The 15,953-nt window shown below is 45.7% G+C and overlaps 1 protein-coding gene across 2 annotated transcripts in view; it reads left to right on the forward strand.

Annotated features, from left to right (window-relative positions):
- The window catches only part of ARHGEF12 (Rho guanine nucleotide exchange factor 12), an 80,897-nt gene that overhangs the window by 38,229 nt on the left and 26,715 nt on the right, over positions 1 to 15,953 (forward strand). For both annotated transcript variants that reach the window (XM_083877857.1, XM_083877856.1), the window contains 13 exons: positions 5,242 to 5,340; positions 5,985 to 6,034; positions 6,794 to 6,851; positions 7,439 to 7,617; positions 7,973 to 8,050; positions 8,472 to 8,591; positions 9,596 to 9,730; positions 11,448 to 11,519; positions 12,615 to 12,707; positions 13,121 to 13,231; positions 13,643 to 13,741; positions 14,364 to 14,406; positions 14,520 to 14,625. In XM_083877857.1, coding sequence (XP_083733983.1) covers positions 5,242 to 5,340; positions 5,985 to 6,034; positions 6,794 to 6,851; positions 7,439 to 7,617; positions 7,973 to 8,050; positions 8,472 to 8,591; positions 9,596 to 9,730; positions 11,448 to 11,519; positions 12,615 to 12,707; positions 13,121 to 13,231; positions 13,643 to 13,741; positions 14,364 to 14,406; positions 14,520 to 14,625 — 1,243 coding nt within the window. The remainder of the gene's footprint in view (positions 1 to 5,241; positions 5,341 to 5,984; positions 6,035 to 6,793; positions 6,852 to 7,438; positions 7,618 to 7,972; positions 8,051 to 8,471; positions 8,592 to 9,595; positions 9,731 to 11,447; positions 11,520 to 12,614; positions 12,708 to 13,120; positions 13,232 to 13,642; positions 13,742 to 14,363; positions 14,407 to 14,519; positions 14,626 to 15,953) is intronic.

Here is a 15,953-nt window from a genome sequence, read left to right on the forward strand (position 1 = left end):
TCTTGGGGAGAGCTGGCTTGCTGCAGCTTGTCCTTCCTGCTGCCATCCTCCTGGGGAAGGAGCAGGGAGAGGGTTGGAACTGCAGCAGGGATTTGGGGATGGTTTGGGGGTCCTGAAACCATCCTGCCAGAGAAGGAGAAGGGATTTGGGGGTGATTTGGTGGGTCTGAGGCCACCCTGGCAGGGAAGGAGCAGGGAGAAGGCTGGAACAGGGATTTGGGGATGGTTTGGTGGGTCTGAAGTCACCCTCCCAGGGAAGGAGCAGGGAGAGGGCTGAAACTCCAGGGATTTGGGGATGATTTGATGGTTTTGAAGCCACTCTCTTGGGGAAGGAGCAGGGAGAGGGTTGGAACAGCAGCAGGGATTTGGGGGTGATTTGGTGGGTCTGAAGCCACCCTCGCAGAAAAGGGGCAGGGACAGGGTTAGAACAGGAATTTGGGGGTCCTGAAGCCACCCTGCCAGGGAGGGGCCTGCAGCAGCAGGGATTTGGGGGCGATTTGGTGTGTCTAAAGCCACCCTCCCAGGGCTGCAGCAGCAGGGATTTGGGGGTGATTTGGTGGGTCCAAAGCCAGGTTAGTCAGGATAAGCAGAGCCCTGTGCTCATTTCTGCCCCGTGCTGTGTGTAATGACAGGAAACACTTGCTGCCTTTGCTGGGACAGTTCTGTGTGTGACCCAGGCTGGCAGTGTTTGCCTTTCCCCCTGTGCCAGAACCAAACACAACTTCCTAACGTGAGCTCTGCCTCCCCCCAGGCTTCCTGCAGGTGCTGTCCCCTGTCCAGATCCCTGGGAGCAGCTCCCACTCATCCTTCCTTCCCAAGTGGCCTTGCCCTGCCTTTTGTCTGCTTTTCCCAGGTTTCTCTGGAATGTGTGCAGGGCTCTGCTGTTTGCTTTGGAAGGGACCAAACTATTCCAAACCCTCCAAGTAGAAATCCTGCACTGATATTTTCCTCTCTGCTGACTGGATGGGGGCTGGCCACTGGGAAAGGGAATAATAGGGAAGGCAGGAATGACAGCAGGGAGGGGAGGTGTGGCTTTGGTGGCTGTTTGTTCTCACCTCTTGAAAGTTTGAATTCAAGAGCCAGAATTTCTTGAAGTGTGTGAGTGGTTTTGGAGGGGGGCAGAGAGGTCAGGGAGGGAAATTGTTCTAATGTGCAGAAATTAATTTATAGTGATGTGAAGCTCTCAGTGAGATAATTTCACTCACAGACCCAACAATCTCACGTTTGTATATTCAACAAAATTCAGATTATCAAGGGAATGAGTGTAGTTTGTTATGCTGTAATTTGTAATTAGTGCCGTGATCTCCCATGATGTTTAATATCTTTTTCTCAAAGTAGTGTTTTCATCTCTTAAATGTGCTTAAAACTGAAATTACCTTCCAGGGTGGTAGGTGAGGTATCAGTTTGTCTGTCCTTTTCCTCACAACTTGGTTGCTCTCCAAAAATACCTTCCTTTATATTCACCAATCATCAGTTTCTGGCCTGAATATTAACCTGGACTTGACACAAACTCTTTCATGTATTTTCTCCAGCTTTGTGATAAGTTTTTGGGTTTTGTTTTTGAAACCTCAGATTTGAGATGTTTTTAAGTTGAAAATTACTCTCCCTGGGTTTGTATTGGTTTTTGTTTTTGTCAGTCCTTACCATCTTTGTGTCTTTATGTTGTGGCCACCGTTTTTCCAGAGAAATTTGCCTTTATAGAAATTCAGATTATCTTTGTGGAGCAGCATTTCTGACAATGTTTTATAGACAGAAAGCTTCCCAAACAAAGTGAGACGTTTGGCCACTCTCAAACCCCCAAGGAGTTGGTTTTTTTCCCTTGATGGAACAATTCATTTCAGATCCCTTTATTAAACTGCATTTTCCTATGGTAGCCTTATGCCCCAAGGGGGAAGTTTGAATTCCCAAATTGCAGACCTGGGAGACTTGGGAGATGGAATTCACATCCCATGGGATCCCAGGCTGCTTTGGGTTGGGAGAAATGTTAAAAATGATTTTATTCCAACCATTCCATGGGCAGGGACACCTTCCACAAAGCCTTACCCATCCTGTCAGGTTTTCAGGGTGAATCTCTGCTCTGTTTGCTGCCAAAGAAATTCCCTCTGTCGTTAAACAACTCCCCAATGGGATGTGGAGAGGAGAGAAATGAAAAGGAGCTGCCCAGGGGGGCTGTGGGACAGCCCAGATGTGTCTGCCCAGGCTGTGGAGACAATTCTTCTGGCCCTGGGCTGTCAGTGACCTTGAGAAGTGCAGACTTTGTCCTTCCACCATCCCCAGGAGGCTCCTGGAGCAGGGCTGGGGAAGGGAGAGGGACAGTGCCACCTACTGAGGCTCCTCTCAGCTTTCCCTGCACTTTCCTCTGCTTTCACTTTGGATTTTAACCTTTTCCACTCCAGCTTCCACTCCTCTTCCAATCCAGCTGGATTTTAACTCCACTTCCACTCCACTTTGGCTGCTTTGTTCTGCTCCTGGCTTGAGACTACACCAGTGAGTCTGGGGGAGTTTTCATCTCCATGAGGACAAAAAAACCATTAAAATTGATTATTTTTCCCTCCAGAATTTTAGGAATCCACTCAAGACACAAACAGAGACTCTGATTTTAAACCCTAGTTAAGTGATGTCTCCTCACTTCTTAACCTAAAGATAGTTAAGGAAAGCAAAAATGGGAATAAGATGATTATTGATTTAATTTTGAGTACTGTCAAATGATGAATTCAGTTGGCTTTGTAATACTCAGCTGGAAAAAGTGAAATATCATGGTGGGATATTTCAGAATGAGCAGAGTAAAAGCACCTGGAGGTTGGTTCAGGCAGGGAGTGTTATCAGAGCTGATCTGGGTCTGCAGGTCACAGTGTTATCTCCAGGAGACTTCCAGATAACTTCATTACAGTCACTATAAAGTGTGTCTCAGTCTGGAATCTCCTCCACCTCATTGCAGCCCTTTTTATTGGATCAGGAGGAGGGTTAAGTGTCCCTTATCTGAAGGAAACAACTGCAGGAGTAATTTCAGGTCAAGTTGTCCTAATTCCAGTTGTTTCTCCATTCTAAGTTTATAAGGTGGTTTTAGGTGAAATTGGAGCTCGTGGAGTGAAAGAGTTTAACCTGAATTAACTGGAATTAAATTCTGCCAGGTCAGTTTATGTTTTGTGGGCTCTGCTTTGGCACCAGGCTCACCCAAGGAGGGAGGTTATCAGTAGATCCAAGGATTGTTGCTTCTGGAGAAACAGAAACCCAGTTGTCTCAGTAGGACACGAAATAAAGATGCTTGACTCCAGTCAGGAGGCAGTAGAAATCAGAAGGTTTATTTACAATTAATTTTATAACAATGCTGCACCAAAAAATCACATTATTGGTCCGTAGGGCTGACACCTCTCCCACTGGCTTGGTAACAGAAATAGCAAACAACACCTGTTGTTATAAAAAAGGAATATTGTTTGCACAAGGTTGTTTTGGGAAAAAGGAAAACTGTTGAGAAGTTTTCCTTGGGAAGAGCTCAGGCTCAGGAAGTGTGGGGTCCACATGCAGTGGCAGAGCAGATTCTCCTGTGTCTTTAAACAAGGCCAGTCCTGGTGAGTCAAAAGCTGAGTTTAGTGCCTTACTCATGGACCTGTGGGGCTGGCAGGGAGCTGTGCCTCTGAAAGAGCAGCACTTCCCACACCCCAGCCCCGGGCATCATTCTTGGGAAGTGAGACTTGGGGAAGCTTGGTCATAGCAGAGCGGAGGGAGGTGCCCAGGGAGAGGCACCTTCACTTCTCCCTGTGCTCAGGGGGTGAAAGGTGGGGGGATTTTCCTTCCCATCCCCTCCCCAGCCCTGCAGCTGCAGGTGTCCCCTGCTCTGCTGGCAGGAGGGGAATTCCTGGGCTGTGATAGTGCTGCAGGAGTATGGAATGCCTTTCCCACTGCTCCCACACTGTTTCCATCTGTGCCACACTGGGGGAGAGCAGGACTGGCTGGGCAGGCACTGTTGGCTCCTCATTTCCATGGGGAGCTGCTGCAGAGAAGTGAAAGGAGCCGTGGTGGTTTGGGAGAAGTGAGAGACACAGGAGTGACTCCCTGCTCTGTTCCCATTCATACCTCAGAGCTCATTCCAGAAGGGCCAGTCTGGCTGGGACAGCATCCTCCCAATTCCCTGAGTTCCCTCCATCCCAAACAAAAATTTGGGATTTGGGAGAGCTCTGGTTCCTTTCTCAAGTTGCAGTGTAGGAATTTTGTCTGCTGTGCCTTTAGAAATGGGAAAGCAAAGCAAGCTGTTAGAAATAAGGGTGATGGGAATAAAAGAACATTGGGGGAGCTTTTACAGAGCTCCTGAAGTCACTTTTCAGGATGAGGGTTCTGCTGTGGGAGGATTTTTGCAGCTGCTCCCAGGAAAGTGCTTGGCAGGGAATATGCCAGGGCTGCTGCTTGATTGTGTTTTGTCTTTCCCTTGTTTCATTTCCAGGTGAACAGAAAACATCCCCAGCATTCCACCTGGTCCAAATGCTGCTCCTACTAAACAAAATTATCTCTGCAACAGCATTTGTGCTCACATTATACTGAGTATACCAGGAAACAAAGCAAGCTGCCTTTGATGTCTCACAGCAAATTAAAGGAGGGGCACATTCAAACTCACCTCCTGGGATTTTGGGCCTGGACTGGTCTTTATTTCAGGAGTCCTGTTCAGGACAGATAAATGTGGCTTGTACCTCTTCACCTCTGCTCTTCTGGTTCTGTGCAAGATTTCACCTGGAGCAGAAGGTGCCCCAGGAGGAGATTTTGGCTGAGAATTGGGGCAGCTTTTCCTGATCAATAAATCAGGAAAATTTTCAGCCCAGCCACCTCATATTACTCTGAGGGATTTGTGTTTTAGAGCAGCCTGTAGAAGCTGTGGAGAGTTTTTGGTGGTGCAGCAGCACCTGACAGCTCTGAACTATTAATGCAGACAAAGGGAAATCCTGCTCATTGCTGTGGGTGCTGCTGCTCTTCTTCAAAAGCTGCTTTTCCCTCAGGTTGTGTCTGATGTGCCAGAGCTGTCTGCATCTCTGTTTTGTGTAGCTGGAGCAATAAGCCTGACCTGTCTTGACATCCCTCTCCATTTCTGGACCGCTGCCCTGTTCCTGTCTCTCCTACATTTTCCATGTGCCGTGTCATCCCCGTTCCTTTGAGCACTCTGTGATTATGTGGGAGGAGAAGGTTTTTGGACTGATGCCTGCCTTGTGTCTCTTTGTGTCCCCTCCTGTGTGTGTCCTGTCCCCTGTGTCCCCAGGCCTGGTGCAGAGGTGTGTGGTGATCCAGCGGGATGAGAACGGCTTCGGGCTGACGGTCAGCGGGGACAACCCTGTCTTCGTGCAGTCTGTCAAGGAAGGTGAGAGCAAACACACCCCAAACCTGCCAGCTCTCTGTGGGGACCCTGGAAATGTGTGTCAGCTGCAGCAGAAAACTCCCAAACCCCTCCCAGGTGGGGTGGGAAGGGATTGAGCAGTTGAATTTATTCCTCGGAATCTTCTCCCAGGCAGGCACTGACAACTTCCCCCTGAGCTGTGCCAGGGGAAGTTTAGGGTGGACATCAGGGAAAAATTCTTCATTAAAAGAGTGATTGGGCACTGGAATGGTCTGCCCAGGGAGGGGCTGGAGTCCCTGTTTGTTTAAAACAAAACTGGATGTGGCACTCAGTGCTCTGGGTTTAGCTGATGAGGAGGTGACAGGTCATAGGTTGGACTCAGTAATCCCAAAGGGCTTTTCCAGCCTGGTTCATTCTGTGCTCTGGTGGGTTTGGAGCTGACCTCTTGCATCCCAAGGGGAGGAAATGACTCCTTGGGATCATGTCCTGGTGAATCCAGCACCAGGTGAAAGCAAAACTGCTCTGGACTCAAAACCCAGAGGTTTCACTGACAGAGGAAGCTTGGCTGAGGGCAGGAGTGTTTTGCATGTTTTACAGAAGTCTTCAAACCCTTTTTGCTATAAATGATGGTATTGAAAGGGGAACTAAGTGATTTCTTGCCTCTGCAGATGGAGCAGCCATGCGGGCTGGAGTGCAGACAGGTGATAGAATTATCAAGGTAAGGCAGTGAAATGGTGAGAGAAATGTGTTATTTGTATTAAATGAGCTCTTTTCCCTGAAAAAAAAAAAAGTCACTGATATGTCTGCTGTGGTGTTTGCACTGGGAATGGTCTAAGCTTCAGTGTTCTGGGGATGACTCTCCTCCAAATCCTCATTTTAGAATTTAATGGGCAAGTTCAGCATCCCGGCAGGTTCAAGTATCACAACTACAATAAAAGCAGGAATGGCAGGGAAGAGAAGGAGAGCAGAGTTGTTAATAATGATCTGTAAATAAACAGCCTGTCTGAATTGCTCTTTTCCCCCTAACTGCTCCCACATCTCTGTTCTTTTTTAGTCCCAAGCAAGTAAGAAATCAAGCCAGTGACTTAAAAGACTCTGTAAACCATTGCTGCAAAATGCTGCAGCAGCTCCTGACACAGATGGAGCTGGGATTTCAACCAGGCATTGAAATTAATGAATTAAATTAGCTCCCCTGTTGTTTTTCTGCCCAGGCAGAGATGGATTGCCTTTTTTTGTTGTTGTTTGTCTGCCTGATTGAGTTCTTTTAGTGTGTGTGCAGTTTTCCTTTTGCAGAGCTCTGCTCACTGAGATAAACTGTTAGAAGGATAAATTATTTCTCTGGTAATGTCTTGCAAGAGGCAGTAATGGAGATGGGGGAGAAGAAAACGCTGCTGTTCCTCTGGTGCAATTTGTGGAATGTGTGGGATGGTTTGGAAATCAGGAGCCAAACACTGAGTTTTCTCCCCTCCCTGCCCAGGTGAACGGGACTCTGGTGACACACTCGAACCATTTGGAGGTGGTCAAGCTGATCAAGTGTAAGTAAAGGCTGGTGGCTCTTCTGTCCCCTTTAAAGTGTGACACCATCATTTCCAGGGCCCTGCCAAGTGACAAGGGCGAGGCCAATGCTGAGAGATAAAAGTGAGTGTGTGAAACGGGGAACTGAAATTGAAATTATTTTGACATCCTGAATTGAAGCCGGTACATTCTCCTGTAGCTTCTCCTTAACTTCATGTTTGAATTAGCACCAAGCCTTGCCCTGGCTGCTTTCCCATCTTTTATTTTCACCTGAAATTCCTCAGCTGGACAGACACTTAACTTGCATCTCTGTGTGATACCTGCACAGCACTGCAGGAAACACCTTCCTGGTGGATTTTCTTGTATGAAGAAGGAGCCTGGTTTATTTTGTGTGTGTGTGCACTGGAAATGCAACCTGCTGGGCTGGAAATTGAGCTGCTTGCTTTTATAAGGGCAAGGTTTTTTGGAATAGCTGAATTTTTACATGGATTTTTAAACCAGGAAGAAGGAAGAGGTTCAGTGGGTTGGAGGAGGAATGGTGTGGGGGGAATCAGGGGAGCTGGCACTGTCCCCACGTGTGTGTGTGACGTGTCCTTTGTCCCCACAGCGGGTTCCTATGTAGCTCTCACTGTCCAGGGGCGCCCTCCAGGGTCGCCCCAGATTCCCCTGGCGGATTCCGACGTGGATCTGGCAGCTTTTGGGCATATGTCTCCCATCATGGCATCCCCCCACTCACCTGGCACGTCAGGGAATGCTGAGAGGATCACCAGCCCAGTGCTCATGGGGGTAAGGCTGGAGCTTTCTTTCCAAAAGGAGAAATGGAGTTGGGTGGTTTTGATTTTTTTTAATTGGTATTGGGATATTTATCTTGTCAGTGGGTGTTTATTTGCTCGTAAAAAAGGTATTTTGCAAGTAAAAATGTCCAGTCCTGTCTCAGGTAATAGAAATACAGGTTTTTATACTGTTGAGAGCTGTTCAGAATTAAGAAAGAATACACAAGAGACAGTTGGAAATTCGAATTGCTTCTCATAGGGCTTGTCAGAGCCTGTTTTTAGGAAGTAGGTGAAAAATGCGCATGTCCGATTTTCCTTATCTGCCCAGTTCCCCCCACAAACCCAACCCTAATCTCTGTATTTCCCAGGAGGAGAATAACATTGTCCACAACCAGAAGGTGGAGATCCTGAGGAAGATGCTCCAGAAGGAGCAGGAGAGGCTGCAGGTACTGGGGTTGTGCAGGTTGCAGTGAGCTGGGGGAGGTGAATCACAATTTTTTAGCAGAGCTGTGCAAAACAGACTCTGTGTGGCAGCTCCGTGGGTGTGCAGGTGTTGATTTAAAAGGGACAAACAATTAATTTGTGGCCCTGATTTTTCAGCCTTCTGATGGTTTTATTTTTGGGCTGGAGCTTTCTTATGGATTGTTAGAAAAACAAAGATTTGGTAAATAACACATTCCTTCCAGTGGGAAGGACAAATTGATGGACTTCTAAATTGACCACTGGGGTCACAGAGGTGTTACTGTTGTCCCCCAATCCCTGATCAAATTCCGAACCAATTTAAACTCCAAACCATAATAAACTCTCTCAACCTGACAGGTGAGTGTGGTTCTGTGGTGTCCTCTAACAACGTGAATTGTCCTGCAGGTCCTGCAGGAGGAGTACAGCAGAACCCCCTCCACCCGCCTGCTCAAGGAGATCCAGGAGGCAAAGAAACACATTCCTCAGCTGCAGGAGCAGCTGTCCAAGGCCACGGGCTGCACTCAGGTAAAGGGCTCTGGGGAAGGCTCCTCCTGGGGGTTGATGGTGCTCTGGCCAAGCTGGAGTTGTTTGTTCAGGCAGCTGCACCCTCTACAGCTGAGATTGGGAAGTTGGCTCTGTCACCTTAACCAGGATGTGGAGGAGATTGATTTTACACTGGGCTCTCAACTTCCACCACCAAAGCTGGGCTTTGCAGCAGGGGCCAGGATTTCATGGGGGAAATGGCCTAAGAGGAGTTCATTTTAGGGGGAAAAAATAAAGAAAAATGGCTTTTAGCTGGTTGTGAGAGTTTCACATTATTAAAATCAGAGCTGCTCTTACCTCTGCAGTGCCCTCTAAATGGTGCTGGCACCGCCAAGGTCTCCCAAAATCTGGATGGTTCCTGCTGGGGTTGGCAGCTGTGTGATGCTTTGGAGAGGGTGTCATGTTCTTCCTCTTCTCTGAAAAACCTGCTTTTAAGAACAAGTGCAAGCAATGATGTGTTTATTATCTGTCAGTACAACTTAAAATACACCCATGAAGTCATTCTTGGAAGCTTTAAACAATTTTGTTTTCACTTTCAGAGGGAAAAAAAAAAAAATAAACGTAGGCTGTGTCATTTTTCCCTTTTCCCCTGTGTTAAAAGCACTGAAAACTTGGTGTGGTTTTTGTTGTTTTCTCTTAGAAAGTCATTGCAGCCTTTTCTAGATAAATTAAGCTTTTATGAGTAATATGAGCTAGCTGGCTTTTGAAAGAGTTGATGTTTGAGGATGGTCTCTTGTTTTCTCTTAGAAAGTCATTGCAGCCTTTTCTAGATAAATTAAGCTTTTATGAGTAATATGAGCTAGCTGGCTTTTGAAAGAGTTGATGTTTGAGGATGGTCTCTTGTTTTCTCTTAGAAAGTCATTGCAGCCTTTTCTGGATAAATTAAGCTTTTATGAGTAATGTGAGCCAGCTGGCTTTTGAAGGAGTTTAAGGATGGTCTCTTGGAATACTCTGCTGTGTCCCAACTCATCCTTTGCTCCCTGCAGGATGGAGTCCTGTCCTCCAGGTCGGCGTCGGAGTCGCTGCAGATCAGCGAGGGGGAGGCAGAGAGTGGGGACAGCAGCAGCAAACTGGATTTCAGTGGTGACAGCCCCTCCAGGCCCAACAGTGACATTGCTGATGTGAGTGTGGGGCAGCCCCAGGGCTTTGCTTCTCTCCCTCTTGCATTTGGGTTCCTTGGCAGATTCTGTAATACATTACTGGAACAGGCTCCTCAGTGCCCACCAGAACCTTCTCCCTGTGAAATCCTGTTCTATTGCACTGGTGTTAGACACTGGGAGAGAATAAATTGTGGTGTTTTATCCAGGAAAAAGCCAGGCTGGAAAGCACCAGCCTGAGCATTATCCTGGCTGGAAAAACCTTTGGCCACACTGAGGATGAGCATTTAGCCACATCCTTGGTGAGCTCCTGGCTGCAGGTGATGCAGCTGCTCCTGATCCACTGATTTGATATTTGGGAATGTTTTGGATCCTGGGAGAAGCTTTTGGGAGAGGGAGCCAAGAGTGGCATTTTTATCCAAGGGTGACATTGCTGATGTGAGTCTGGGGCAGCCCCAGGGCTTTGCTTCTCTCCCTTTTTTTGGCTTTTCTTGGCAGATTCTGTGTGTGTTGTGCTGGTAACTCTGGGCATTACTGGAACAGGCTCCTCAGTGCCCACCAAAACCTTCTCCCTTGAAAACCTGTTTCATTGCACCGGTGTTAGAGACTGGGAGAGAAATAATTTGTGGGGTTTTATCCAGGATTAGATTGTCCTGGCATTAATCCCTGTAACCAAACAGAGAAAGATGCCAGCATCCTGCTCAACACTCATTTGCCAATTAGAGCATCTTTGAAGGGAATATTCCAACGGCAGCACCATGACTCAGATCAGGCAGCTTGCCCTGGAAATGGGAAAGAGCCTTCCCCCTACCAGATCAGCTCCAATTCCTGCCACAGCAAAGGCTCTTGTTGTGTTCACTCATTAGTTATCAATCTGTGCTCCTGTGCTCTCCCCTGGTGCCTAATCCTTAATTAAATCACTATCTGATTAGTGCAGGGGAATTGAGACTCTCTGCTTGGATTTGGCCTAAGTTTGTTGATTAACTTAAGGATGTGGGAGCTAAATTTGTCCCAGCAGTTGGAAGTGAAAGGGAGGTGGGTGAGATGGGATCATCCACGACTCTTGTTTTGGAACATTCCAGCTCCAAATCTGACCAGATCCCACTCCCTGTTTGTGTTTAATAAATGCACAACAAAACTCATAATTATCTCCCTAATAAAATCATCATCCTGGCATTCCTGGGGATGGTGTTTGATCAGTGCAGGTTGATTGGCACATAAAACATTCCAGCTTTTCACTCCAGCCCTGAGAAACTCAAGGATCAGGGGTGAGAGGAACCTTTGGAAGAGGGAAGAGTTCTGCAGCTGGGGAAAAGCCAGGCTGGAAAGCACCAGCCTGGCTGGAAAAAAAACCTTTGGACACACTGAGGATGAGCCAGCAGCTCGTGGTTTCTGCAAATAAGGCTCTGCAGCTTCCTGAGCAGGAGGATTGCTGGGAGATGGGAGAGGAGAGCTGAACTGTGAGAAAAGGTGGAGAAAGCCAAGGGCTGGGGATTTTACACCCCTGCTGTTGTTCACTGTCACCAGATTTCTCACCAAAACTTCTGCATTCACTTGAGTTTTGGGGTTTTTTTGTTCAGCTGTGCATGTAGGAGCCAGATTTTACTCTGGTTTTTCACACCTCCTTTTCCTGTGAGAAAGGAGAAGTTTTTGGCTGTTGTGGCTGACAAAGTGCCCTGTGCAGTTCTCCCTTTCCTGGATGGGCTAGTACTGACCACATCTGAACTTCCCTCGTTCCCAGAGTCCTCGCAGTGGCCTGAAGGAGAGGATTTATCCAGATGAGAGCCCAGAAAAGGCTGAGCTTCAAGATACTGTGAGTACAAAACATCAAGTGTCACAACAGCATCTCCTCTAACGAGCCCATTAAAATCTTGCTGCTTTCCCCCCCACTTTTCTAAATGGAGCATGCCTGAACTTTGCTTTAGAAGATAAAATGCAATTAAAGTGGTGCAGGGAAAGTTAATTAGCTGAGTAAATGTTTATGGAGCTTAAGAGCAGGGCTGTTTAGAGGCGAGAAATACCTAATCTGCAGTAAAACAGCTGGGCCTGCAATGAGCAGAGCAGTTATATGTGTTTTATTCCTCGAGTCCAGCCTTTTCTTAGGATGTTCACTCACTGGGGGGCTGGCATTTCCAGCAGGGCTACAAGGGGAGCTCAGCAGGAAGTGCAGATCTGTCTAAACACATCATCATTATCATCATCATCCTTGGGATGACTCCTGAATTCTCCTTCCCCTCCTCTGCTGGTCCTCCCAAAGCCACATTTCCCACTCTGTGCAGAGATGAGCATTTGGCCCCATCCTTGGTGTGCTCCAGGTGCAGCTGCTCCTGATCCACCTGGTTTGATCTTTGGGAATGTTTGGGAATGTTTGGGATGCTGGGAGAAGCTTTTGGGAGAGGGAGAGCAAACAGTGATATTTTTATCCAAGGGTGACATTGCTGATGTGAGTGTGGGGCAGCCCCAGGGCTTTGCTTCTCTCCCTTTTTTGGGTTCCTTGGCAGATTCTGTGACTTTGTAATACATTACTGGATCAGGCTCCTCAGTGCTCACCAGAACCTTTTCCCTGTGAAATCCTGTTCTATTGGACTGGTGTTAGAGACTGGGAGAGAATAAATTGTGGGGTTTTATCCAGGAAAAAGCCAGGCTGGAAAGGAGCAGCCTCAGCATTATCCTGGCTGTAAAAACCTTTGGCCACACTGGGGATGAGCATTTGGCCTTGTGCTTGGTGTGCTCCTGGCTGCAGCTGCTCCTGATCCACCTGGTTTGATGTTTGGAAATGTTTTGGATCCTGGGAAAAGCTTCTGGGAGGGGGAGAGCCAAGGTGGAGCTTTTGAAGATCAGAATTATCTGCAGGTTTTACTGTGAGGCACAATCCCAGCTTTGTGCTTCTCTGCCTTCTCCTCCCCAGGATTCCCAGTCCAGTGTTGGGAGTCCCCTGTCCCGAGTGGGGACTCAGATCATTGGAGCAGAGGATGATGATTTTGACACGGAGCAGGAGCAGGTGGGAATGACTTTTAACCTTTTTTTCCCCCTACCAACCAGAATTCTCTTCCCTTTTTCCTAAACTACCTTGTTTCTGCTGAGTACTTCTTGTAGGGTGAAATAAGAATTTGGGGATGGGATTCCTGTTGTTTCTGATCTTTCCAAATAGAAACATTTGGGGAGTTTAGGACAATATCCATCTTTGAGTCTGTTATTTCTCTTTCTTCTCCAAACTTTAAGCTTTCTAGGAATTAATTTACCTTATTTCATTTTATTAAATCCTAAATTCTTGACACAGCAGCAGAGCTGCTAACCTATTTACTCCGAATTATTTTTGCTGTCTTTCCTTTTATTCCTGAATAATTGAGATGTAATTCCCTGGGGTTTTTTTATTCCTGAATAACTGAGGTGTAATTCCCTGTGTCCCTGCAGATCAATGGGCAGTGCAGCTGCTTCCAGAACATCGAGCTCCTGAAATCCCGCCCAGCTCACCTGGCTGCGCTCCTGCACCACGTTGTGTCCCAGTTTGATCCTGCTGCTCTGGTGAGATTTTTTTGGAATTTTTTCCCCGTTTCCCATTTGGGAATTCACCAGATCTTGTGTGGCACTCACTGCAAGTCCTGGCAAGGAGGGAGATGCAGACCCTGTGCAGACCTGAGGGTGATAAATCCTCATTTATCTCCTCAGATAAACAGAGAAACACACAAAGAATTGTTTCCTTTACATTTGGCTGCTTATAAATTATTATTTATCTCCTGAAAGCCTCTGATTCCACCCCAAGGTGTGGGATTAGTTGTCTGCAGGGGAGGTTTGACCCCTTTGTGCTCTTCTCCCCTTCCCTGAGGAGCTGGGGATGATTTCAACCCAGCCCTGCTGAATTCCTTGAAAAATTAGAAATAAAACTTGGAGTTTTCACGGTTCTCACCTCATTTCTTGCCCTCCTGTTCCCCACAGCTGTGCTACCTTTACACAGACCTGTACAAACAGACCAATTCCAAAGAGACCCGGCGTGTTTTCCTGGAGTTTTACCAGTTTTTCCTGGACAGAGCTGCAGTAGGTTCCTCTTGTTTTCCTCATTTTCACACACACCCACCAAGTTGACTTGGACCTTTCTCCACTCACCTGAACTGTGAAAAAATTAAGGGAGTTAAAGCCCTCCAAAAGAAATGGTTTTAAAAATCAAAACCAGAAGAATGTTTAATAGATTTTTTCATAAAACGTAATAATGTAATGAAAGTTTGGAGTATTTTTGTTGAAATGTTAGCAGGGAAGGGATGCCTGGGAACAAAATAAATCCCAGGGGATTTGTTGTTGATAGGAGAAATAATTCAGTGGTGAGTGAGCAAGTTCTGGCTCTTCTCTGTTGCTTTGCTGTGGGTATTGATGTGGATTGGGAAATTTTAAGTGTCTTTTGGAAAGCTGAGAAAATTCTTTGCTGTCATGAATTAAACTCCCAGAAACTGCAGCAGAGGTTTATATGCCACATGTCCATCTGAAATAATCTCTCTGAATTACAATATATTCATGGCAGCCTCCCCTTTCCAAATCAGCAGGTGCTCAGGTTGGATGATTTTGGTTTTTGGGGGATTTTGGTGTGATTTGTGTGCTTTATTTGGGGTTTTATTGGGGTGCTGGTTTCTCTAATGGTTCTCCCAACCTTTCTTTCCTTTTGCAGAACCTGAAAGTCCCAGTTCCAGATGAAATCTCCTTGGAATTAGGTAGGGAGCTGTGTTTGTGGGGGTGAAACTCAGGGAAATGACTTTATTGAAGTCATTTATTGAAGGTGGGGACTGTTCCCAGGGGAATAACTGATGGATTTTCTGCCTCCCAGACAGGAGAAGGCCAGAGCTCCTCCCTGAAGAGCTGCACCGCCAGTTCATCCAAACCATGCAGGACAAAGTCTGCCCGGAGGTTCAGAGGAACCTGGAGGATTTCAGGTACCAAAAGCTCTCTGTGGAGTTTCCATTTAATTCATATTTTATTTCACAGGGAAACCTGAGGGACATATAATTCCTCTTGCATTGGATAGGAATAAACCAGGAATATCCTCTGTGACCAATCCTTAAATCAATTGCAATCCCAGAGCTTGGATTCTTCATTTCTCACAGCTGTGTGAGGAAATGTCTGTTTTCTGAGGTGTTGTTATATAAATCTCTCTCTCTGATTGTGTTTATAATCAGCTTATGTAGTTTTTTTCCCTTTCCCTATTTTCCTTCCCTCTCCCCTTTGGGCAGGGAATAATCCCCTTTGCAGAGCTGTCACGGCCATGGAGTAGAAGTTGATAATTAATTTGCTTTTTCATGTGGAGCACTGAGAGCTCTGAGCCAAGCTCAGTAATGAACTATTTCACACCTAAAAACCTCTCCATTCGTGCAGATGCTTTAAACACCCCCAAAGCCCCTCTGTGCCTTGTGTGGGGCACCCTGAGTGCCCCAGGGCAATGTCCAGCTGCAGGTGGTGCTGCCTGTGCCCTTTTCTGTTGCAGTAAATCAGCTGAGACTCCGTTTTCTTCATGCAGGGGAAGCCAATTCTTTGTTCACATCACTAATTTTATCCAGTTTTCACAGAATAACACCTGTTGGCTGGTGGTTTTCCCACTACTTTACTTTTTGGTCAGAAGGTGATTTGTGTGTGTGTGCGCTAAGATTCGGGTTGTTTACATTTTTTCCTTTCCAGATTCTCATGGAACAGAATATTCTTCATATAATATTTATATATTATTGTTTATACACATGCACTTATTTTTCAACCCCAGAATAGGTTGTTGTGTTAACAAACCCTTCATACCAAGATTGCTTTTGCACAGGAACTTGCAAATTGCTTAACTACACTTAGAAGAGATGAGAGGCCAGCTGTTAATTTAATAGACCAGGCCTGATTTTATAAGTTATAATAATAAATATTATATTATTATATATATTATAGAATTACATTATATATTATGTACTATACAGTATACCTTATATATTATTTATAATGTATATATTATATATAATATAATACATTATACATTATATTATATATTATATATTATGTGCTATATGATATACATTATATATTATATGTAATGTATAAATTATATAATATATAGTATATATTATATATGCTATATATTATATAATTTATACGTTACATATATATTATTATATATGTACATTATATGTATATATGTATATTATCATTATATAATTTACATAATATATAGTATATATTATATATGCTATATATCATATAGTATATACTATATACTACATACTATATAATA

The sequence above is a fragment of the Zosterops lateralis genome, assembly GCF_965231275.1.
Source record: "Zosterops lateralis genome assembly, chromosome: 25".
Classification (NCBI taxonomy): Eukaryota; Metazoa; Chordata; class Aves; order Passeriformes; family Zosteropidae; genus Zosterops; species Zosterops lateralis.